The 23,245-nt window shown below is 48.8% G+C and overlaps 1 protein-coding gene across 1 annotated transcript in view; it reads left to right on the top strand.

Annotated features, from left to right (window-relative positions):
- Nucleotides 1-23,245, top strand: part of RYR1 (ryanodine receptor 1) — a 108,013-nt gene that overhangs the window by 4,891 nt on the left and 79,877 nt on the right. The window contains exons 2-21 of the mRNA XM_015823102.1: nt 2,001-2,120; nt 2,785-2,889; nt 7,121-7,195; nt 8,921-8,999; nt 10,273-10,385; nt 11,299-11,392; nt 11,611-11,707; nt 12,324-12,398; nt 13,331-13,487; nt 14,423-14,587; nt 15,329-15,450; nt 15,542-15,728; nt 17,065-17,200; nt 18,062-18,157; nt 18,683-18,801; nt 19,393-19,526; nt 19,997-20,238; nt 20,986-21,178; nt 21,490-21,706; nt 22,590-22,690. Of these exons, the coding sequence (XP_015678588.1) occupies nt 2,001-2,120; nt 2,785-2,889; nt 7,121-7,195; nt 8,921-8,999; nt 10,273-10,385; nt 11,299-11,392; nt 11,611-11,707; nt 12,324-12,398; nt 13,331-13,487; nt 14,423-14,587; nt 15,329-15,450; nt 15,542-15,728; nt 17,065-17,200; nt 18,062-18,157; nt 18,683-18,801; nt 19,393-19,526; nt 19,997-20,238; nt 20,986-21,178; nt 21,490-21,706; nt 22,590-22,690 (2,627 nt within the window). The remainder of the gene's footprint in view (nt 1-2,000; nt 2,121-2,784; nt 2,890-7,120; nt 7,196-8,920; nt 9,000-10,272; nt 10,386-11,298; nt 11,393-11,610; nt 11,708-12,323; nt 12,399-13,330; nt 13,488-14,422; nt 14,588-15,328; nt 15,451-15,541; nt 15,729-17,064; nt 17,201-18,061; nt 18,158-18,682; nt 18,802-19,392; nt 19,527-19,996; nt 20,239-20,985; nt 21,179-21,489; nt 21,707-22,589; nt 22,691-23,245) is intronic.

Below are 23,245 nucleotides of genomic sequence, written 5' to 3'. Positions count from 1 at the left end.
TGCCATGTTCACTATCCAGATTATTTTATCTTGCTTGTCAACAATGGCTACGTCTGGGGTGTGGTGTAGCAAGTGCTTGTCTGTTTATTATTATTATTTGTGTTTTCCCTTTGTTGAAATGTCTTCTCCCAACTCATTTATGTGCTGAAATTTGAGCCAGCAGTCTGTCTTTCAGGCACGGCAGCTACAGCCACCTAGTAACCTATGTGTACGTGAAGTATACTTAGAGCTAAACTATGATTCACAGTTTACACAGGGAATCCTAGCTATAGAGACCACTGCAGTGAACTGAGCCAGCTCATACAACAAAAAGTCAACTGGCACAAAGGTTTTCATTCACTTTTCTGATGGGAGAACTTTTCCTAGGACGGAAATTATCCGCAAATAAATGCTTTACTGCTGGATTCTTTTTTTTTAATGTCATGCTGCTCTTAGAGGCACAAGGGCTGCAAACACGGATTTTGATGGCTTCAGTACACATTTTAGAAAAGAACCAGAACGGAATGAATGTATATTGTTACCAGGTGGGGGTTTTGAGTTTTTTTTCTTCATTGTTTGTTTTTTATACTGCACACCGTCCAGAGTCATATTTTTCCCCCCTTGGGCAGCCTTACAAACAAACAAACAAACAAACAAACAAACAAACAAACAAACAAACAAACAAACAAATAAATAAATAAAATGAAGGCAGGACGAGAAGCAACGGATGGAAACTAACCAAGGAGAGAAGCAACCTAGAACTAAGGAGAAATTTCCTGACAGGTTAGAACAATTAACCAGTGGAACAACCTGCCTCCAGAAGCGGTGAATGCTCCAACACTGGAAGTTTTTAAGAAAAGATTGGACCGCCATTTGTCTGAAATGGTATAGGGTTTCCTGCCTGAGCAGGGGGTTGGACTAGAAGACCTCCAAGGTCCCTTCCAACTCTGTTGTGATTCATTGTTCTCATGGTCAGACAATTTCTCCTTACAGGTTAGTGGTGAATGCTCCAACACTGGAAGTTTTTAAGAAGAGACTGGACAGCCATTTGTTCGAAATGGTATAGGGTTTCCTGCCTGAGCAGGGGGTTGGACTAGATGACCTCTAAGGTCCCTTCCAACTTTTTTATTATTATTATTGTTGTTGTTGTTGTTGTTTGTTGTTGTTGTTGTTGTTATTATTATTATTATTATTATACCAATAAACCATATTGCAACCAGTCTGGCTATAAAGAGCGTGTCCCAGAGAAATAGCATTTTGATTTATGACCACATCTTTGAAATAATAAACTTTTTAAAAAAATCTATCTCAGGGTAATTTGAGCACTCAGGTTGCTAGTCCTCATGATGTGGTGTAATAATATGCTTTAGACAGGGAGGGGAGAAGAAAGACAACCATAACAAGTTGACCGCACATGTGTGGGCGGGAGCATTGTTTCTCAGTCTTAGCAACTTTTAAGATGAGTAGACTTCAACTCGCAGAATTCCCAAGCCAGCCACGGGGAAATACTATCGGAGAGAAACAGTCTGGTTTTGGAATTCCAATAGACATGACCTTGAACATCTATAATTCTTTTAACAAAAATGTTTTTATTGAGTTTTATAGGGTTGGGGATAGAATAGGATCGGGATAAGGATTAAGGTTTAGTGTGGGGTTGGGATCAGGATTGGTGTTGGGGGGGGGTTGGGGTCAACATTGGGGTTATCCCCCAATAACATTTTCAATCATTAGCAAACAGAATATTGTCTGGGTACATATGTTCAGTTAACAATAGTTGATATAGTAATAAGTAACTGTAATAAGTATAATAAACGATAATCATAAACAGTATCTGTTAGTTAATGCAGATCATTCTTCTTACTAATATATATTCAAAATAACATATCATATTCATTTCTCACTAGTTTGTTTTCCTAACCATTGGTAAAAATTATCCCCTGTTCTACTCTGGTTTCACTTCAGATCGTATAAATCTTTCGCCTTTTAATATCTATAATTCTGAACAATTTTTTCTTCCTTAGGATGATGAGGTTGTCCTTCAGTGTTCCGCCGTAGTCTTCAACGAGCAGATGAAGTTATGTCTGGCTGCCGAAGGCTTTGGAAATCGGCTCTGTTTTCTGGAACCTACCTCCAACGCTCAGGTGTGTAGTGAGGAAGGCAGGCGACCCAGGTGGGTGGCTTGGAAAGGTGCACGAACAACAGCTTAAGCCACCCTCCATGACCTGCGGCCACCTGCTAGGTTGGCTTTTCATACTGGGAATTAGGTATGGAAGTCTATCCATCTGGAGAACGTGGCTTTCTTTCCGCGGATGGATTGACCAGATTTATCATTTATTAGATTTATTAGATTTTTAACCTGCTTTATGATTTTGTAAGTAACTCAAGGCAGTGAGCGTTCATCGCAGACCACAACAACAAACCTGGGGGGTCGGTTGGGCTCAGAGGGAGAGACCGGCTCAAAGACACCCCAGCCAGCTTTCGTGCCTAAGGCAGAACTAGAACTCAGAGCCTCCTGGTGATTGGCCCAAAGTCACCCAGCCGGCTTTCATGTCTAAGGCGGGACTAGAACTTACTTTCTCCCGGTGATTGGCCCAAAGTCACCCAGCCGGCTTTCATTTCTAAGGCGGGATTAGAACTCATGGTCTCTGGCTTTCTAACCGGGGACCTTGTCCGCTAAACCAAACTGGAATCAAGTCTCGGACTTTTGACGAGCTGGCGAAGTTTTACGGTGTACCTTAAAAGGTGGCGCATCGGTTGTAAAACGCGGTCAATAGAAGCAAAACCTGCTTTTCTATCCCCACACAGAAAGTCCCCCCAGATCTGGCAGTATGTTGCTTCATTTTGGAACAATCCTTGTCCGTACGAGCCCTGCAGGAAATGCTGGCCAATACCGTGGAAGCCGGCGTGGAGGTAAGAACGGGAAAAATGTCCTTCCTTTGTGGGCAGTAAGTTAGAAGGCTAGCTCTTGGTGTGAGATCAGACCATGGATGGGAATGTATGTCTGTGTATTCAAGAGAGCTACAAGTATCTTACTAGAGCAGGGGTGGGCCACCTTGGCTCTTTTATGACTCGTGAACTTCAACTCCCAGAATTCCTGAGCCAGCATGAAGGAAACTTTGGCCCCTTCCTGACTTGTGGACTTCAACTCCCAGAATTCCTGAGCCAGCATGGGAGAAACTTTGGCCCCTTCATGACTTGTGGACTTCAACTCCCAGAATTCCTGAGCCAGCATGGTTCAGCTTGGAAACCTCTCCCTTTCCCCTCAGCATGGCTGGCTCAGGAATTCTGGGAGTTGAAGTCCACGAGTCATAAAAGAGCCAAGGTTGCCTACCCCTGCACTAGAGGGAGCAAATGAGCCTCTCTTTCGTGTATCCGGCACAAAAGCTATATATACATGCCAGCCTTGTGAGGTAGTCCAGTTAAGAAGCACACCCAGGAGTGCCAGCTCTACCTTTATCATAAGGTTATACAGGGAGTCCTCAGCTTACGACCACAATTGAGCTCAACATTTTTGTCGTTAAAGTGAGATATTTGTTAAGTGAGTTTGGCCCCCTTTTACGACCTTCCTGGCCTCAGCTGCTAAGCGAATCACTGCAGTTGATAAGTTAGTAACCCGGCCGTTAAGTGAACATGACTTTGCTCAGGGTGTCACTTCCTGGTTTTCATCCCCTGGTCCTCACTTGAGGCTGAGCACGTCCTGGGTCTGTTCTCAGCTTTCTCCCAGTGGGGAGAACCCAACGGACGTCTTGAATGGTGAATGAATGGAAGGTGGTTATCCTTTTAAGGGGCAAAGTGAGACATCCAGCAAAGCCACAGGTCTCCCGTGATGCTTGTTGACCCGTAAATCACCAATGGTTCATCTTGTCTTCCTCTTCTTTTCTTTGGCTTCTCAAATCGGCCGACTGACCCTCTAGGGTGTTGACTTGGACAAGTGGGTAGGTCATTCAGCCGCTGCCGTGATCCCGTCTCCTCGTGCCTTTCCTTCTAAACCTCTTCGCCCCCGCCTTCTCCCTACCCTGTTTTGGTGTGTGCCTCCCAGTTCCCGCTTTCCTTCTCGGGGTTCCCACCTCCTCAAATTTAACCCATAATAGACAAGTGACAGGTTTCAAGAAGACAGTTGATTTGACGGAGGGGGGAGGCGTTAACCTAGAAGGACACAACTTGGTTTGAAGGACATTCCAGACTGTTCGCGTTACGTCAGGGGTCAAGGGCCCATTTGGGAAAGAGCGTTGAGATGCCTTGAAGGGTGAACTGAGCATACTAAGGACCTGCAAATGGTAAGACAGGCCTGTGGCCTCTTAAAACCCTCAATCCCCAACTCCATACAAACAGGAGTTCTGCTCCTAGGGTGTAGGAGAAAGAGTGGCAGAGCTGGGGGCGGAGTTAAAAGAGAGATCAGCCTAGAATCCTTACGTCGTCAACTAAGTCCAACCTCCCTTGAATTCCATTGACCCTATCAAGAAACCAGGATAGTTTATATAAGCCCTGAGGATTTATTCCCTGCAACCTATACATAAGAACCTCATCTTTAACGGTCAATGCAAATTGGCGCCAGAGCAGAATCAACAGACTTCAAGTGGGGGGTCTGGACTCGGGTCTCTTTTAGGGGTGTAGGGATTCCAGACTAATGTCGTGGTTGATCTCTCTCTTGGGTTCAGCCTGGTAATCTTCTACAGACCCTTATTTAATCCCGAGCAGGTGCTAACCATTAGTTTGAGAAGATTCCCTTTGCGCAGGCACGATTAGCAATAAATCAGTTGAATTGGATTTTCAGATATGGACCTGATCTTCCACGCATGACACGGGCCCCCCAAATAATTAAGGTGCCTTTCTTCTGAGTTATGCTAGCCATCGGCTACCATTCAGATATATTGAGTTACATCTCCCAGAACTGAGCCAGCATTCTCACCATGACAGCAGGATCTGGAGTGGGCCTGGTTTTGTTTTTGTGTTTTGTCATGTCCCCTTCCCACAAACTGTCCCATTCTGATCACAGGCCAGTTCTCCTCTGTGAATCGAAGCTTTGGAGCAGTTGTGAATTCCTATGGAAATATAGAGCAATATCACAGTTTACGAAGTTGGGGGGGGGGGAAGCTTGCCAACCCCACAGTTCTTAGCAATGGGTTCTTTGTGGGTGTTCCTTGTGGCAAACCAGGTGGGATCCCCTTGTCCTCTCCCTCCAGTAATCTTTATCTCCCTCCTTTGTACCTCCTCCTCCTCCTCCTCCTGCTCCTTCCTTCTTCCACGTTTTCAACCCATCTCCCTTCCTGTTGGAGTTCTTCAGTAATGGTTGTGGTTTCCCAGATTTGTCCCTGTGTCCCTTCTCACTTCACTGCATGGTTCCTATCTGTGAACTCCTTCCTTCTGGACAATCCTCTGCTGGTCTGGTTGGGTGTAGAATGGAGTGGGACAAAACAAACGTGGTACTTGACAACGGAGGGTTGGGAGGGAGAATTGCTGCTGATTGTGGAAACTCATCATCCTGGGATGGGACGTGGTTTGCCTCATCTCACTCATCAAAACCTTGAATCCAGAAGCAACTTTACGCTGAGGTCCAGAAAAGGTTCATAAAGCCTTTCAAAGGGGAATGATGAGGGCCCCGGAATGTAGCCAGCTTGGCTCTGATCATACCCCTCAACCCCGTTCAAGTTTTGGGGAAGGACATCCATGAAATCCTAGTTGACAAGCAACCCATGTCGAACCTACCAAATGGGAACATCGGTTCTCTTGCTGTTTTATTGGGATAAAATTGGGGGGGGGGGGACACCCAAATGGAGCTGGTTAGAAGAAGGAGCAATTTTGCAAAATAGCTAAGCTAGGAGGATATGGATCCTGCCCTATTCTGGATAATTTGATCCCAAGGAAGAAAATGTTAAAATCCAGTGTCCTACAATAATTTGAATTCTGCAGTAACAATTTCAGGCTTGTATGAACTACAGATGCTCTGTTCTTAAGGCTCTTGTCTATCCCAATAATCTGGACCTAATTGCCTTCTAGGATGGCTCCATAGCAGTTGGGTCCATGCTCATGTGATGTCAGTTTTACGGCTGCAAGAATGCGTTAAATAATTAGAAGTTCCTGAGCGTGCTTTGGAGCTTCCAGTTTGGGTTTTATTTGGCATTTTCTGCAGCTAGTCAGGATCTGCTCACATCTGTGCAGACATGGCTCAAACATATCCATCCTTTGATGGATGCACCTTGCGATATGAGATGCAGGAGTTGACCTCTCCCCAGGGGGGTGGGGACCACATTCTGAGGCACGTGCTAAAGGAGGCGAGATTGGGACGTCCTGGAAATCTCCCCAAGCAATAAGTTAAGAGCAGTTTACTATAAATTAACGGGGACGGCAATGATGATGACCTGGATGACTGAGAATCTCAGTAGACATTTGAGCTTTAACTGAGTTTGGGCATTATATGTGGTACAGAAGGCCTCCTGCTCATGTCGGGATATGTCAAGTGGAGATGAACACAGAATTTACTGGGATGATCCCTTCTGGTAATTGTCAATTCTGTGCTTCCGTGCAATTTGGGGAACAAATTGTGGCACTGTCTTAGCCCAGTGCTGAGGAGAACTTGGCTGTGCATCATAGGTGACATTGAACGGTTGGCTGTCTGGTAAAATCATTGATGACCCTCTTGGTTCAGCCCTCCACAATGGTCCCAGTTTCACACGTTTCACATTGTGAAAATTAACTGCCCACCTCTGCCCTAACATGTTGAGTTGAAGCAGTTACACTATCTGTTCAATCTTGGCTGATCTTAGAAAGCTAAGCGGGGTCAGTTCTGGTTAGTCGCTTGGATGGGAGATCAGCAACATCTCAAAAAAAAACAAAAACCCAATGGAAAACTATATTATTGCCAAGAGAAGAACATGGACCTCCATGAACTAATCAAGGATCAAGCTTGACTAAGAGATTGTTGCCTTCCTGCCTTTCGGTTAGCAGGTTTCAATCCCACCTCTGAACGTTTCGTTCACCACAAGGTGTAGAATCTTGTCGATAAATGGAAAAGCCAAAAACTGGCGATAATTGTGGTGGGATGGTGCATGGATCTGAGCGAGCTCAGGTTCAACCGTCCACAGGTAAGGCTGTCAAATGCCCTGAGTGATTTGGATTTGTCTTTTGCTTTGTCATCCTCCAGTCCTCACAAGGTGGTGGACACCGGACTCTGCTTTATGGACACGCTATTCTTCTCCGGCATTCCCACAGCGGCATGGTAAGAGGGAATGGAATTTAAAGAAGCTGTGGATTCTGACATGGGGACAGGGGAGGGTTGGTGGGGGGGCTTCAGCACAGGGCAAGGTGACTCTATACTGGCCCAATTGAGTGGTGTTGGCACACAGCGGCCCCCAGGACCTTTTCTGGGTCAAAGCCAAGCAGGTTTATTTTCAAACTCTTGAGTCATCTGTTCTCTACTAAGGGAGTAGAAATTGCAAGGAACCTCAAAGGAAGGCTTAGGAGTTGGGATGTAGTTCTCGGCCAAGTAAACGTCAAGGTTTGACAAGGCTGGGAGATGTTCTGGAGGCCGAGTGGAAGTTCTAAATAAAGAAGCTGAGATCATCTGAGGTGGGGCAGTGCTGGCTGTTCCTTGCCTTCTGAGTCAATGTTCCTAGGAGAGCCATAGCTATGGGGTAGGTTCACTACCCCAGAAAGTCTGGGCTGGTCACCCTTTCGGCCAAGCATTGGCCAGAATGACTTGTTTGAGATGTCCCGTTGCTACCACTTTCAATAGCCCAGAATGAATTGATTGCTGGTTGACGTTGCAATCAGGGCTGTGGAGTCGGAGTCGAGGAGTCGGAGTTGGAGGAAATTTTGGGTACCTGTAGTCGGAGTTGGGGTCGGCAAACAATGCACCGACTCCGACTCCTACTAAATTTAGATTGGAATTAAAAAAAAAGCAAGTTTAAATGTCCCAATTCACAAAAAGTTATAATTAATGACTTCTCTACTGTAAGAATAAAGACCAATGCATGCAGTGCCTCACGTAACCGCAAAACGAACACGTTACGTGACCGTGAAGAAGCATGCTTTTCATGTGCTTCACTATATGGCACGCAACGCACAATTAGGAGCGGCAATACTTATACNTATGTTTTTTGCAGGACTAGAGACACTTGTATAAGTGAAGGGAATGGAGGGTCAATAGTTCAAGACTGAAGCTGTAAACCATTGGAAAAACTGCTGTCATTCAGCTAAGGCTATAAAAACTTGTAAACTCCGATTGTTAGCTTATTAATACAGAGGAGTCGGAGTCGGGGAGTCGGAGTCGGAGTCGGAAGTACAAAAAACTGAGGAGTCGGAGTCGCAACATTTATCTACCGACTCCACAGCCCTGGAATTAACACTTTAGCATTAACTCACTGGATCAGGCCAAACCTATCTTCTCAGAAGCGTCTGCCTCTAAGCGGTGGCTTCTTCCTCAGCGTCTGATCCGACTCTTTTCCAATTATCTTTTGGGTTTTCAAAGCCGACAATGGTTCAGAAAGACCGCAGAGATGAGGTTGGAAGGGCCAAATCTTAACACACCCTTGATCCAGATTGGACCATTCCAGATCAATTGGCAGTAAAAAAAAAAAGTAGAATTCCCATCAGCCTACTTTGCTTGACGTTTAGCAAGATAATGGGGAATAAATGAAGGCTTCAGTCATGTAATCATGCAAAGAGGAGCAGAAGTGGGACATTGAAGGTGGAATTTTTAGTACCAAAGTTCGCAGACCAGGAATAAACAGCTAATGTTGATTTAAGTCAAAAGTGGGAATCCTCTCTTTTTAAATTTATTTTCATCCTCCCTTTATTAATTTAGGCAGCAAACAGACATAACACTCCCTCCTCCTGTTTTTGAACCCTGGTTAGAGTTAGACTGCTTTTCGTACTGATTCTGTATTTGGGATAAGCCAGGAATCCTGGCTTATTTGGAACTTTTCTCCTTCCCAATGTTTAGTATTTAAGCTGCTTGACCACATCGCGTTCCTTGACGGATAAACTCGCCTTTGACGTGGGCCTTCAAGAAGATGCTTCAGGTATGTGGTGTGGCACGCGCAACGCTCATGGCAAAGCGGGCGCGAAGGGGGGGTGAGTGCGCGCACCCAGTAGTGGGCCACGGCCCATAGGTTGAGGACCCCTGGACTAGATGACCTTTGAGGTCCCTTACAGCATCTATGGCAGAGGTCCCCAACCTTTTGAGCACCAGGGACCGGTTCCGTGGAGAGAGGTTTTTCCGCGGATCGGAGGGTGTGTGGTTTTGTGTGCTGCCTGCATTTCACAGATGGGGTTTTGCTCATTTGTATGGACCGGTTACTGGCATGCCGTGGCCTGGTACTGGTCCACGGACTGGAGGTTGGGGATCCCAATCTACGGGATGCTTCGAAGGGATGGGGAGAATTTACGTATCAGACTCTTACATAAGACTATTCCAATTATTCTGTGTCCCACACAAAGAAATAAACGGACTTTATTTATTTATTTACATTAACATATACTTTTTATGCGTTATTTATGCTTTGGGCAGTGTACATTTTATGCATTTTTTTTTCTTGTTCCCATTTTCTTATCATCCTCAGTAGCAAACTACCCAGGTACAGATAGGCCTTGACTTGCAACCATTCGTTTAGTGAATTTTTAAGGTTATGACAGCACCGGAAAAAAAGGGGACTTACAGCCAGTCTTCACACTTACGACCGTTGCAGCGTCCAGCATGCACTTAACGACGTTTGCAGCATCCTGGGGTCATGTGACCGCCCTTTGCGGCCTTCCCAGCCAGGTTCCGATTTTGCTTATCGATTGGGTGGTTCGCTTAACAACCATGGCAAAAAAAAAAACAGGTTGTAAAATTGGGCACTTAAAAGCCACCTTGCTTCGTGACGGAAATTCTGGTCCCTGTTGTCGTAAGTTGAGGACAACCTGTAACTGAAACCGGGTGCGAAGTAGAAACAAGAGTTTTGTGATCTGCATGAGTTCTGTATTCTATAAATTGCATTTCATAGCAAGCCCTCCCCCCCCGTGCATAATTTGCATAATTGGTCTGATTTAAATTTCCTTCTCCTTTGGACAAGGAGTTATCAGTTGTGTGGGATGCCAAAGCATGATTGGCTATCGAATCGAAAGATGCCCTCGTCTCCTCGCCTTCCGAAACCACCGGGTGTTGCCTGTCCTCTTTCTCTTCTGATAGGCTGGTCTACAATGCCCATCATTGTAGGGCGACCCGGGAAAGGAATGCTGCATGGCAGAAAAATGTGCTTGAATTCTTGGCCGCCATCTTGATAGCGGCCCACGATTCTCCCTTCTCGCCCGCAGGAGAAGCCTGTTGGTGGACCATCCACCCTGCCTCGAAGCAGCGGTCGGAAGGGGAGAAGGTGCGCGTCGGGGACGACCTCATCCTCGTCAGTGTCTCCTCTGAGCGGTATCTGGTGCGTGTCCCAGTTTGGTGGTGGTGGTGCCTTCAAGGCAGATGTTCGGGTGGGGGATGAGAGCTGTAGGCCAGTGTTTCTCGGCAACTTTTAAGAGGTGTGGACTTCAACTCCCAGAATTCCAGGTGTCGACGTCCACCTGAGGTAAAGTTGCTCGGGTTGAGAAACAGAGTCCTCAAGAAAAGGGATTATTTATTTATTTCTTACGTTTTTAATCTAACACCTTTGTTACTTTAGAAGTAACTGGAGATATTGGATATAGCTAATATTCTTTCCTACTCTTGTTTTCCTCACAATAACAACCCTTTGAGATGGGTTGGGTCAAGAGAGACAGAGAGATTGGGCCAAAGCCACCCAATCGGCTTTCATGCCTAAGGCGGAACTAGAATTCACCGTCTCCTGGTGATTGGCCCAAAGTCACCCAGCCAGCTTACAGGCCTAAGGCAGGACTAGAACTCACCATCTCCTGGTGATTGGCCTAAAATCACCCAGTTGGCTTTCATGCCTAAGGCGGAACTAGAATTCACTGTCTCCTGGTGATTGGCCCAAAGTCACCCAGCCAGCTTACAGGCCTAAAGCAGGACTAGAACTCACCATTTCCAGGTGATTGTCCCAAACTCACTCAACCGGTTTTCATGCCTAAGGCGGAACTAGAACTCACTGTCTCCTAGTGATTGGCCCAAAGTCACCCAGCCAGCTTATAGGCCTAAGGCAGAACTAGAACTCACCATCTCCTGGTGATTAGGTCAGCATCTTAACCACAGTGAAAGACCAGCATATGTTGTGGTTGCTTACTCTGGGAAACAAACACACACTTGGGCAAAATCTCCGCCTCTCGCACCAATTTCTTCCGCTGCTCTTTCCTTTTGGTCTGGCCTGACCATTGAGGTGGGGTGGTCTTTGTCTTCTCCAGCACTTGTCCACTGCCAGTGGAGAACTTCAAGCCGATGCCTCTTTCATGCAAACTCTTTGGAACATGAACCCCATCAGCTCTGGCTGCGAGGAAGGTGCGTGGCGTTTTTTGTGGGATGGGGTGGGACTCCTTTGGCCTCCAAAGGTTTCAGATCACGTGGTGAATTTTTAGGTAAGGGTAGCCGATGTGTTGCAGAGGTGAACCTGTGCACTGGATGGGAACTGAGTTGATCTTGGGCCTTGCCCTGTTGCCATCTCAGGATCTGGAGATGGGTATTTACTCACTCTGCTGTCTCTTCTTTCTGCCCCCAAGGTTGTGTGACCGGTGGCCACGTCATGCGCCTCTTCCACGGCCATATGGATGAATGCCTCACCATCTCCACCACGGACCAGAATGAAGAGCAGCGCAGGTAGATCTCTTGAGTAGATCCAGAGACGAATACAGAGACCTTAACAGAACAGAATAACAGAGTTGAATGAGACCTTGGAGATCTTCTAGTCCAGGGGTAGAGAACCTTGGCTCTTTTATGACTCGTGGACTTCAACTCCCAGAATTCCTGAGCCAGCATGGCTCAGCTTGGAAACCTCTCCCTTTCCCCTCAGCACGGCTGGCTCAGGAATTCTGGGAGTTGAAGTCCACGAGTCATAAAAGAGCCAAGGTTGCCTACTCCTGTTCTAGTCCAACCCGCTGCTCAGGCAGGAAACCCTGTACCATTTCAGACAAATGGTTGTCCAATCTCTTCTTAAAAATCCCTCGTGTTGGAGTAACCTAGAACTAAGGAGAAATCCCTGACACTTAGAACAACTAATCAGGGAATGACTCCAGAAGTTGTGGGTGGAATTGAGCTGACTGAGGAATTCTGGGAGTTGAAGTCCACCAGCCTTCAGGTTGCCAAGGTTGGAGACCCCTGCCATAAACCAACAAGTCCCTTGGAAAACATTGTCTGCAGTGGGGATTTGGTCACTGAATCCTACTCAAGCATCTGGTAGCTAAGTCCCACTCCTTTTCAAATCTTTCTTCTGCAGGGTGGTGAACTATGAAGGAGGAGCTGTCTGTTCCCAGGCCCGATCGCTCTGGCGCCTGGAGCCCTTGCGCATCAGGTAGGCTGGTTTTTCAACGCTTTAGTCTTCCATCTTCTCCCGTGCCTTGGACCTTTCAACCTTCTTCGCTAAATTGACTTCTGTGAAGCGTCTCACGCCAAACTGACGTTTGCTTGCTTGGGCAGAACAGAAAATTAAATCTGACTGGGAATAGGCTGGTCTGTATCCATGTAGTACTAAATCACGATTTATCCATGGCTTATGGCAGACATGTCAAACACAAGGCCCGGGGGCCGGATGCGGCCCACGAAGTGGTTTCATGTGGCCCGCGAAGCCATCTTGGAAACAGTGAGGGAACGGCCCCTGCTACCTTGGCCCTGGCCCAGGCCGGCCGGGAGGGAGCCAATGTACAATTTTGTGGTGGCCATCTATGCTGAAACGCATTCAGTCTTAGCTCCACAAGGCCGTCTAGAAACAGCGAGGAACCAGCCCCTGCCGCGTCGGCCCCACCCCCTGGGTGCATGCTGGGGAGGGGTCACCCTTTGTGAGGAATGAAGAAATGGACCATGCCTTGGTGCTTGCCCCGGTCCCACCCCCTTCTGCCAGAGACCCTCAGATCTGTCCCACTCCTGCCCAGGCCCCCACAGGCACCCTTGACGCAAACGATGTAGAGCTGGCCATGCCCACCCAGTAGGCCGCACCCACTCCATCCATGCCCACCCCATAGGCCGCACCCACCCTGGCCACACCCACCCAGCCCCCCCAAGGGCAACCCCAATGCTCATGTGGCCCTCAGTGAAATTGAGTTTGACACCCCTGGCATGGGATCAACTAGACGAGAATAGTTCCATTTTTGGAAGCCATCTTCATTGGGACTACCGTGACATGCTAAGCCATAAACAAGGAGATAACTAACCATCTTCATCCCAGGCTAAACCAAACCAAACCATGTCTTTCTTATTGTTAAACCTGGGATTCCTTCTGTCCTACAGCTGGAGTGGTAGCCACATGAAATGGGGTCAACCGTTCCGTGTCCGTCATGTCACAACGGGGCGCTACTTGGCCCTGACTGAGGAGAAGGGGCTGGTTGTGGTGGATGCTGAGAAGGCCAACACCAAAGTGACGTCGTTCTGCTTCCGGGTCTCAAAGGTGAGAGGTCTCCTCATGTTAAGGGCTGATCCTGCCCAGAAGGGCCTTCTAAAGAATGAGAACTTCTACGGTTCTCTTGGAGAGGTTGAAAGTGGCCCAAAGGCTAGGCTGTAAAGCAACATTTCTCTACTCTGGGGACTTCCAGAGCTGTGGACCAGCTCCCAGAATTCCTCAAGCAGAACACTTTCTGCAGAGAATTCTGGAACTTCCGAGTCCACACATCTGGAATTGCCCAAATTGAGAAACTCGAATGTAAGTTTTTCAGAAGAGGAGTGCTTGGTGCCCTCTCAGCTTGGTTGGTTGCTTGCAGACGTTTTATTACTCAACTAGGTAATTTCATCACAGGCATTCTTTCAAAGGGGCCTATAGTGAGTAGGTGGAGCCCCCCTACATTTGCGTTTTAAATATCTCCGCGTTTTGGAACAGTTTAGGGCAGGGATAGGCAACCTTGGCTCTTTTATGACTCGTGGACTTCAACTCCCAGAATTCCTGAGCCAGCCATGCTGAGGGGAAAGGGAGAGGTTTCCAAGCTGAGCCATGCTGGCTCAGGAATTCTGGGAGTTGAAGTCCACGAGTCATGAGGGGGCCAGAGTTCCCTCATGCTGGCTCAGGAATTCTGGGAGTTGAAGTCCACGAGTCATAAAAGAGCCAAGCTTGCCTACCCCTGGTTTAGGGGATTTCATTGGAATTTCTACTCCTGTAGGAGAAGGAATGGCAGAAACCAGGGGGGGGGACGTTAAAAGAGGGATCAGCCTAGAATCCCTTCATAGTCACAAACGAACTAAGTCCAACTTCCCTTGAATTCCGTCGACCCTTATCTAACGCCAAGCAGCTGCTAACCTTAGTTGGCCTTTTAGCAATAATTCAGTTTCATTGGATCTTCACGCGTGGATCGGGTCTTTCTTGCCTGACAGCTCCTTCTCTTTCTCGTTCAGGAAAAGCTGGACGTGGCCCCCAAACGAGACGTGGAAGGCATGGGCGCCCCGGACATCAAATACGGAGAGTCCATGTGCTTCGTGCAACATGTGGACAGTGCTCTCTGGATGACCTACGCAGCGGCCGACGCCAAGGCGATGCGTTTGGGTTTGGTCAAGAGAAGGGTAAGTCTGGGCTGGCGGGGTTTGTTTATTTATTTATTAAATTCCCATGCCCCCCCACCTCGATGACTCCGGGCGGTGTACGAACGAACAATCCAAAGATAAAATATAAAAACAATGAAAATTTGGAAGAGTTACGTAAAAACTAGGATCCCGGGGCGGACAGCAGGGGGGTGAGGTCTTCTTAACCCGTCAAACGGGGCCAGCCAAAGAGCGCCCCCATTAGGGCTCTAAATCAACTGGTAAAACCAGGATTTAAGGCCTTTTCTTAAAGGGACCTTTCTCTCCTAGCCAAGTAGTGATACCGGGAATTGCCGATCTCGACGGGCTCAGCCTATATTTGAGCGTTGTCGTGGCTGGCTTTGGCCAGCAGCTTTTACGAGGCCAAGTACGATCTGATTGGCTCTTGCCAGTCAGCTGACACTTTTTGCAACAATGGCCATGGTGATTTAGCGGACAACATCAAAGCAAGATGCTCCTGGATCAGAGTCAGACTACCTCCAAGGTTCCTTCTAGCCCAGGGGTAGGCAACCTTGGCTCTTTGATGACTGGTGGACTTCAACTCCCAGAATTCCTGAGCCAGCCATGCTGAGGGGAAAGGGAGAGGTTTCCAAGCTGGGCCATGCTGGCTCAGGAATTCTGGGAGTTGAAGTCCACGAGTCGTCAAAGAGCCAAGGTTGCCTACCCCTGTTCTAGCCTTAGGAGTCTATCAGCCTTCCCTAAGGCCTCTCTTCCCACCCACAGGCCATCTTGCATCAGGAGGGGCACATGGACGATGCCCTCTCGCTCACCCGCTGCCAACGCGAGCAATCCCAAGCCGCCCGGATGATCTACAGCACTTCTGGGCTTTATAACCAGTTCATCAAGTAAGCCTCGTGCGGGTCCTTTTCCCCCGGGATCGCCAGGGACTAGCTTCTTGGGAGCTTTCTCTTGACCTCTGCTTTCTCCGTCCTCCAGAGGGCTGGACACCCTGACCGGGAAGGCCAAGTCCAGCACTCCGGTGACTCTTCCCATTGAAGGGATGATCCTCAGCTTGCAGGACCTGATCAACTATTTCCAGCACCCCGAGGAAGAACTGCAGCACGAAGAGAAGCAGACCAAACTCCGCTCCTTAAAGAACAGGCAGAATCTCTTCCAGGAAGAGGTGAGCAAGTCGTACTTAACTTGGGGTGACTAAAAAGCAGATTAGGCATCCTATAGGCCAGTGTTGGCGAACCTTTCAGAGACCGAGTGCCCCAAAACCGCCCCACCGCCCCTGTCCCCACTCTGCCCTGCCCGCTGGACCACCCACCATCTCCACGGCCCGCCACAGATCACCCAGGCAGCCCAGCAGCGCCGTGGTGGCCACGCCCTCTGCCCATGCCCCACAGCATCATCTGCGTGCGATGGGGCACAAGGGCGGAGTCTTGTCCCCACTGCCCGGCTACCATGTCCATGGCTGCGCTGCTTCATATGGGCTTCGCCTGGGGGCAACTCTCCTCTGGTGGGGGGCTACTGGTGAGGAGGGGGCTGTGGGAGAAGGCGGGGCTGGAGCGATGGCGCACGTGCCCACAGAGAGGGCTCCGAGTGCCACCTCTGGCACCCGTGCCATAGGTTCGCCACCACTGCTATAGGCCACTCTATAGGATGCAGGAACAGGGTATGGCTAGTCTAGAGAAAAGAAGGGCGGGGGTAGGGAGTGGGGCGGACATGATAGCAGTCTTCCAATATTTGGGGGGTTGCCACAAAGAGGAGGGGGGTCAACCTATCCTCCAAAGAACCAGAAGGCAAAACAAGAAGCAACGGATGGAAAGTATTCAAGGAGAGAAGCAACCTAGAATTAAGGAGAAACTTCCTGATAGTTAGAACAATTAACCAGTGGAACAGCTTGCCATCAGAAATTGTGGATGTTTCATCACTGGAGGTTTAAAGAAGAGACTGGACAGCCACCTATGAAATGGTATAGGTCAGGGGTAGGCAACCTTGGCTCTTTCATGACTGGTGGACTTCAACTCCCAGAATTCCTGAGCCAGCCATGCTGAGGGGAAAGGGAGAGGTTTCCATGCTGAGCCATGCTGGCTCAGGAATTCTGGGAGTTGAAGTCCATGAGTCATAAAAGAGCCAAGGTTGCTTAACCCTGATCTAGGGTCTCCTGCTTGAGCAGGGGGTTGGACTAGAAGACCTGCAAGGTCCCTTCCAGCTGTATTCTGACTGACTGACTGACTGACTGACTGATTGATTGATTGATTGATTTTTTTGTGTGGCTTATCTACCAGCAACCCAAGGTCTGTTTCTTCTCCTGGGGATGTCTGGTTATAAGTTGTCTACAAACACAGTCAGGATGTGGCTCTTATTGCTTAAAACAAATAAGAGTATAGTTGAGTACAGTGGCTTGTTCTATCATGTCAGGCACTCTGCTGCTTTTCAGACACAAAGTTAAGACAGGTGAGTCAGAGAGGGGGGAGCATTTGGCCCTAAGGGGGTCTCTGCTTTTTTTGCAGGGCATGATCACCCTCGTTCTGAACTGCATCGACCGCCTCAATTTGTACAGCACAGCTGCCCACTTTGCTGAGTTCGCTGGAGAGGATGCGGCCGAGTCTTGGAAAGAAATTGTGAATTTACTCTATGAACTGTTAGGTGTGTTGAGTCAAGGACAGGATCCCGGTATATTTGGGTGACCAGCAACCATGTTTTGAACGCAAAGGCTGTCTCTTGAGTTTGTCAAAATCCTCATGACGGAGAGCAGAGCCCTGCAAATTACTTGTGGTTTACTTGCTGCTTTTACAAAGCACAGCTCTGACGTTAGCTTTGTGGGATACACAGAGGGGGGACTGCTGTGTGCCTAACCTAGAAAAAAAAAGGTGATTGTGGGTGCAGAAAGCAGACCAATTTCACGGAGTCCTCGGGGGTTTGCTTGCAGATGTTTCATGACCCAAGTAGGTAACCTCATCAGTGCTAGAATAGAGTGTGGGGAGGGAGGAGGAAGAGGAAGAAGAAGAAGAGGAGGAGGAGGAGGAAGAAGGAAGATGAAGAAAAATGAAGGAAAAAAGAATGAAGATGAAAAATGAAGAAGAAGAATGAAAACGAAGAAAAATGAAGAATGAAGAAGAAGAAGAAGAAGAAGAAGAAGAAGAAGAAGAAGAAGTAGAAGTAGAAGTAGAAGTAGAAGTAGAAGTAGAAGTAGAAGTAGAAGTAGTAGTGAAGGAGGAGGAGGAGGAGTATTGGGGGATCCTTGGTGCTCTCTGAGCTTGGAGATTTACTTGTAGACATTGCATGACCCAACGAGGTAACAACGTCAGTGCTGGTGGGGCAGTAAATTCCACCCTACCTTACACTGACTGGGGAATTCTGGGAGTTGAAGTCCATACATTGCCCAGTTGCCAAGGTGGAGAAACGCTGCGCAGGTCCTTCGGAGGACAAGCTAACTGACAGGCAAATGAGTCAACATTGTCGTGGAGATGAACCAAGGGCATAACCACCATTTTGCCTTCCTCACAGCCTCGCTGATCCGTGGAAACCGTTCCAACTGTGCCCTTTTTTCCAACAACCTGGACTGGCTGGTCAGCAAACTGGACCGACTGGAGGCGTCCTCTGGTGAGCAGAGGGGGAATTGCCAGTTTGGGGGGGGCTTCCTACTCACCCACCCCAGGCAGTTGCATCATCCCCCTGGTCACGTGATCGAAATTCAGATGCTGGCTCATATTTATGACGGTCGCAGTGTCCCCCCGGGGTCACGTGATCCCCTTTTGCGATCTTCTGGCAAGCCAAGTCAATGGGGAAGCCAGATTCATTTAACAGCCATGTTACTCACTTAACAGCGGAGTGATTCACTTAACAACCGTGGCGAGAAAGGTCGTAAAAATGGGGCAAAACTCACTTAACAGCCGTTTTGCTTGGCAATGGAAATTTCCGGGTCAGTTGTGGTCGTAAGTCGAGAACCACCTCCGTTCCACCTGGTTTAGTGATTTTTTTGGATTTGCACAATGCAGTTCGCAGCCATTTTAAGCCAAGAGAAGAACTAATCAGTCTTAATTAAATATGAGACTGCAGGGCAGGATTTGTTACTGAGGTGAAAACAGACTCCTTAATCGCCTTCTTCTCCCTAATCATATTCTTCAGGCATTTTGGAGGTGTTATATTGTGTCCTCATTGAAAGTCCGGAAGTCCTGAATATCATACAGGAAAACCACATCAAGTCCATCATCTCCCTCCTGGACAAACATGGACGCAACCACAAGGTGGGTCCCCATCACGGCTGGCTCAGGAATTCTGGGAGCTGAAGTCCACAGGGTGTCAAGTTGCAGAGTTGCTCGCCCCTGCCTTAAATTCTGCTCTGTAGTTGTTTTTTTTTCTTCTCAGTGTATCATGAGGATAAAATTCATTCTCATGCCTTGTTTAGGACCCTATTTTTTCCCTAGGGCCTTTCTGGGACTCTAATGGCCAAAGTTCCTGGAATCCTGAGGCAAGGACTAGGGTTGGGATGTTTAATGACTAGAAATTCTATTCTATTCTATTCTATTCTATTCTATTCTATTCTATTCTATTCTATTCTATTCTATTCTATTCTATTCCTATATTTCTATTCTTATTCCACTCTATTCCATCCCAACCCATCCCAACCCAACCCACCCCATCCATCCCAACCCAACCCATCTATCCCAATCCAACCTATCCCATCTCAACCCAACCCATCCCACCCCAACCCATCCATCCCATCCCAACTGATCCCAACCCAATCCATTCATCCTATACCAAACCAACCCAATCCAACCCATCACAACACAACCCAACCCAACCCAACCTGTGACTCCTCCCTCCTTCCCTTGCAGGTGCTGGATGTTCTCTGCTCTCTGTGTGTTTGCAACGGTGTGGCCGTCCGCTCCAATCAAAACCTGATCACTGAAAACCTGCTGCCAGGGAGAGATCTGCTCTTGCAAACGAAGCTGATCAATCACGTCACCAGGTTGCTGCTTCACCATCTTTGAGGTCCCTCTGCAGGGGGTCTCCGGGGGTTGGGCTGGAGTCGAAGAGGAGAAAGACACATCGAGGATAGATTGGAGGGTATACAATGGAGTTGAGGTGGAAACTTGTCTTTAATCTACCGTATTTCCCCGAACATAAGCCCTAACCGGAAAATAAGCCCCAATGCATATTTGGGGAAGCATGGATAGTAGCCACCTCCAGGATGGCAAACCCTCCCCCCTCCAAATCTGGACCCCAGGCCAACCAGCAGAGCCTTTAACTTTTTATTTTTCACCTGCTTTTAGGATATGCAAGCCCCCAGAGTCACCTTGTAGGGGAGACAGGCAATGAATGAAATAGATGACTAAATGCTACTTGGCCTTTTGGAGACCCATCCAAGGTCAGGTTTTCTTCTCTGTTTCCTACGCTGATCCTTTCTGTTCCCTGTCCTGCCTTCTCGTCCCTTTGCAGCATGCGCCCCAACATCTTCCTGGGCACCCACGAAGGATCCACCCAGTACAAGAAGTGGTATTACGAGCTGATTGTGGATTCGGTGGAGCCTTTTGTGACCGCCCAGGCCACCCACTTGCGGGTTGGCTGGGCCATGGCGGAAGGCTACAGCCCCTATCCCGGGGGCGGAGAAGGCTGGGGCGGCAACGGCGTGGGAGATGACCTTTATTCTTTCGGCTATGATGGTCTCCAGCTTTGGTCAGGTGGGCTTCCTGCATCCGTGGCTGATTCCCTCAGGGCAAACGGGTTCACACGCTGAAACCTCTAGGGGAGAGGCAGAAAAAAAAAAAGACCAAACTTTAATCTGGGGTTACAGTCCTTTGCACGTTGTCTGGCTGAGTTCCCGCGTTGCATCAATCACCACTGTAAGTTAACCACAATTGGCAAGCCATGGCTTAGCATACAAGATGAACCCCAGTGGCAGGCTAGACTTCTGTTAAATCACAATATAGATTGTTAGGTCAATGTGCTGGATGATCTCAGCTGCTCTAGATAAGGAAGGAAGGAAGGAAGAAAGGAAGGAAGGAAGGAAGGAAGGGGAGGAGAGGGAGGGAGAGAGAGAGAGAGAGAGAGAGAGAGAGAGAGAGAGAGAGAGAGAGAGATGTCAAATAGTGGCCCAGGGACACTTTTAGAGTCAAAAAAGTCCAGATGGCGGACGCAATTCTGTGGACACGTCCTGCTCAGATGCTCCTACTGTGGCCTTCTCTCCTTAACTTGCCAGAAGACCAGCTTCTTAACGGACGCTCCTCAACCCTAACAAATAAATTATACAAATTATAAGGAATAGGACGCAGCGGTCCAATTGGTAGGACCATTACAGCTGACCAAATCCTGCTCTGACCTCATGGAGCAGGTAGCAGAAATCTTTTTCAAGGTGTCTTAAGCACGCCTCCCGGTCTCAGCGTTGGCTCTTCACCCCGTTCTTCTCGTCTCCTTTCCGCTTGGCGCAGGCCGCGTGGCTCGGGCAGTGGCGTCCCCCGGGCAGCACATGCTGGGGGCGGACGACGTGGTGAGCTGCTGCCTCGACTTGAGCGTGCCCAGCATCTCTTTCCGCATCAACGGCTTCCCGGTGCAAGGCATGTTTGAGAACTTCAACCTCGATGGCCTTTTCTTCCCCGTGATCAGCTTCTCCGCCGGCATCAAGTAAGCTCCACCCTGATAGAGGAAGAAGGAGACACGCAGGCAGGCCTTGACTTGCAATCATTCATTTAGTGACTGTTCAGAGTTACAGTGCTGAAAAAAGTGACTCGGCGACCATTTCCCAGACTTACAACTCTGGCAGCATCCCCCAGGGCAGGGGTAGGCGACCTGGGCTCTTTTATGACTCGTGGACTTCAACTCCCAGAATTCCTGAGCCAGCCACGCTGAGGGGAAAGGGAGAGCAGAGGTTCCCAGAGGGAAGTGCCCGTCATTAATAAGCATCTACATTCCCCCCCCCCGTTCCTCCCTGCCAGAGTGCGGTTCCTGCTGGGGGGCCGCCACGGAGAGTTCAAATTCCTGCCTCCCCCGGGCTACGCCCCCTGCTACGAGGGTGTCCTTCCCCGGGAGAAGATGCGGGTGGAGCCCATCAAGGAGTACAAGCACGACATCAACGGCTTCCGGAACCTTCTTGGGCCGACCCAGTCCCTGTCGCACACGTCCTTCACCCCCTACCCCGTGGATACCATCCAGGTAGGGACGCCGGAGAGCATGAGAGCGGAAGGTGGGAAAGTGGAAGTGAGCAGTTTTAGGGCTGGAGAGCAAAATCAGCCATAAGAGCGACTGCTGCCAGGACTCCTGGGCACTTTCACATTCTCCTTCACTCCCTTTTTTCTTCCTTCCTTCCTTCCTCTTCCCTCCCTTCCTCCCTTTCCTTCCTCCCTCCCTCCCTTTCCTTCCTCCCTGCCTGTTCTCCTTCCTTCCTTTCTTCCTTCTCTCCCTCCCTCTTCCTTCCTTCCTCCCTCTGTTCTTGTTCTCCTTCCTCCCTCCCTTTCCTCCCTCCCTGCCTGTTCTCCTTCCTTCCTTTCTTCCTTCTCTCCCTCCCTTCTTTCCTTTCTTCCTTCTCCCTCCCTCCTTCCTTCCTCCCTCTGTTCCTGTTCTTCTTCCTTCCTCCCTCCCTCCCTCCCTTTCCTTTCTCCCTGCCTGTTCTTGTTCTCCCTTCCTTCCTTTCTCTCCCTCCCTCCTTCCCTCTGTCCTTCCTTCCTTCTGTCCTCCTTCTTTCCTTCCTTCCTCCCTCCCTCCCTTTCCTTCCTCCCTGCCTGTTCTTGTTCTCCTTCCTTCCTTCCTTCCTTCCTTCCTTCCTTCCTTCCTTCCTTCCTTCCTTCCTTCCTTCCTTCCTTCTCCCCTCTGTTCTTGTTCTCCTTCCTCCCTTCCTTTCCTTCCTCCCTGTTTGTTCTCCTTACTTCCTTTCTTCTCTCCCTCCCTCCTTCCTTCCTTCTGTCCTCCCTCCCTCCTTCCTTCCTTCCTTCCCTCCGTCCTTCCTGTTGTAAGCTGAGGACTACATGTCTTAAAAAGTCGCCTCTTAAAAGCCTCATTCTCATTTCGCTCTTTTATCTTTTTTTCTCCATCCCCGCAGATCGTGTTGCCTCCACACCTTGAGAAGATCCGTGAGAAATTGGCAGAGAATATCCACGAACTGTGGGCCCTCACTCGCATTGAGCAGGGATGGATATACGGGCCGGTGAGTGCTGCTCGCCGGGAACCCAGATGTTGGAAGTTGCCACGTCTTTCCTTGTGGCGGCAAGAAAGATTGTGTCGTCTTAGACGTCCTCAATAAGCCACCACGACGCCGTGCACCTCACGGTGACATCACACAAGCGACGCAAGCTTTATAATTGTTTGTGGAGATTCTCAGTCACCCAGGTCATCATTACCCCAAAGATGCTTTTTCACGAGGCAACTGGACTTCCATGTTTTTCTTTGAAGACGTTTCGCTTCTCGTCCAAGAAGCTTCTTCAGCTCTGACCGGATGGTGGGGGAACGGAAGGATTTATACTCCTTGTAGACAGCTGGTCATTTGCAGTCTTTTAGAGAGTCATTGAGGCCACCTGGAGGTTTGTCTGTGTCCTCAGAGTCACCTGAGTGGTGCAAATGGGTGTGGAGCCTTCTTGGAACTGTTGAAAGGGCTGGAAAACCCATTTGCACCACTCAGGTGACCCTGAGGACACAGACAAACCTCCAAGTGGCCTCAACGACTCTCTTAAAAGACTGCAAATGACCAGCTGTCTGCAA

Source organism: Protobothrops mucrosquamatus, unplaced genomic scaffold, assembly GCF_001527695.2.
Source record: "Protobothrops mucrosquamatus isolate PMUCROS unplaced genomic scaffold, P.Mucros_1.0 scaffold1773, whole genome shotgun sequence".
Taxonomy (NCBI): Eukaryota; Metazoa; Chordata; class Lepidosauria; order Squamata; family Viperidae; genus Protobothrops; species Protobothrops mucrosquamatus.
Note: the sequence above shows the minus strand (reverse complement) of the source record. Positions and strands in the feature narration are given on the sequence as shown.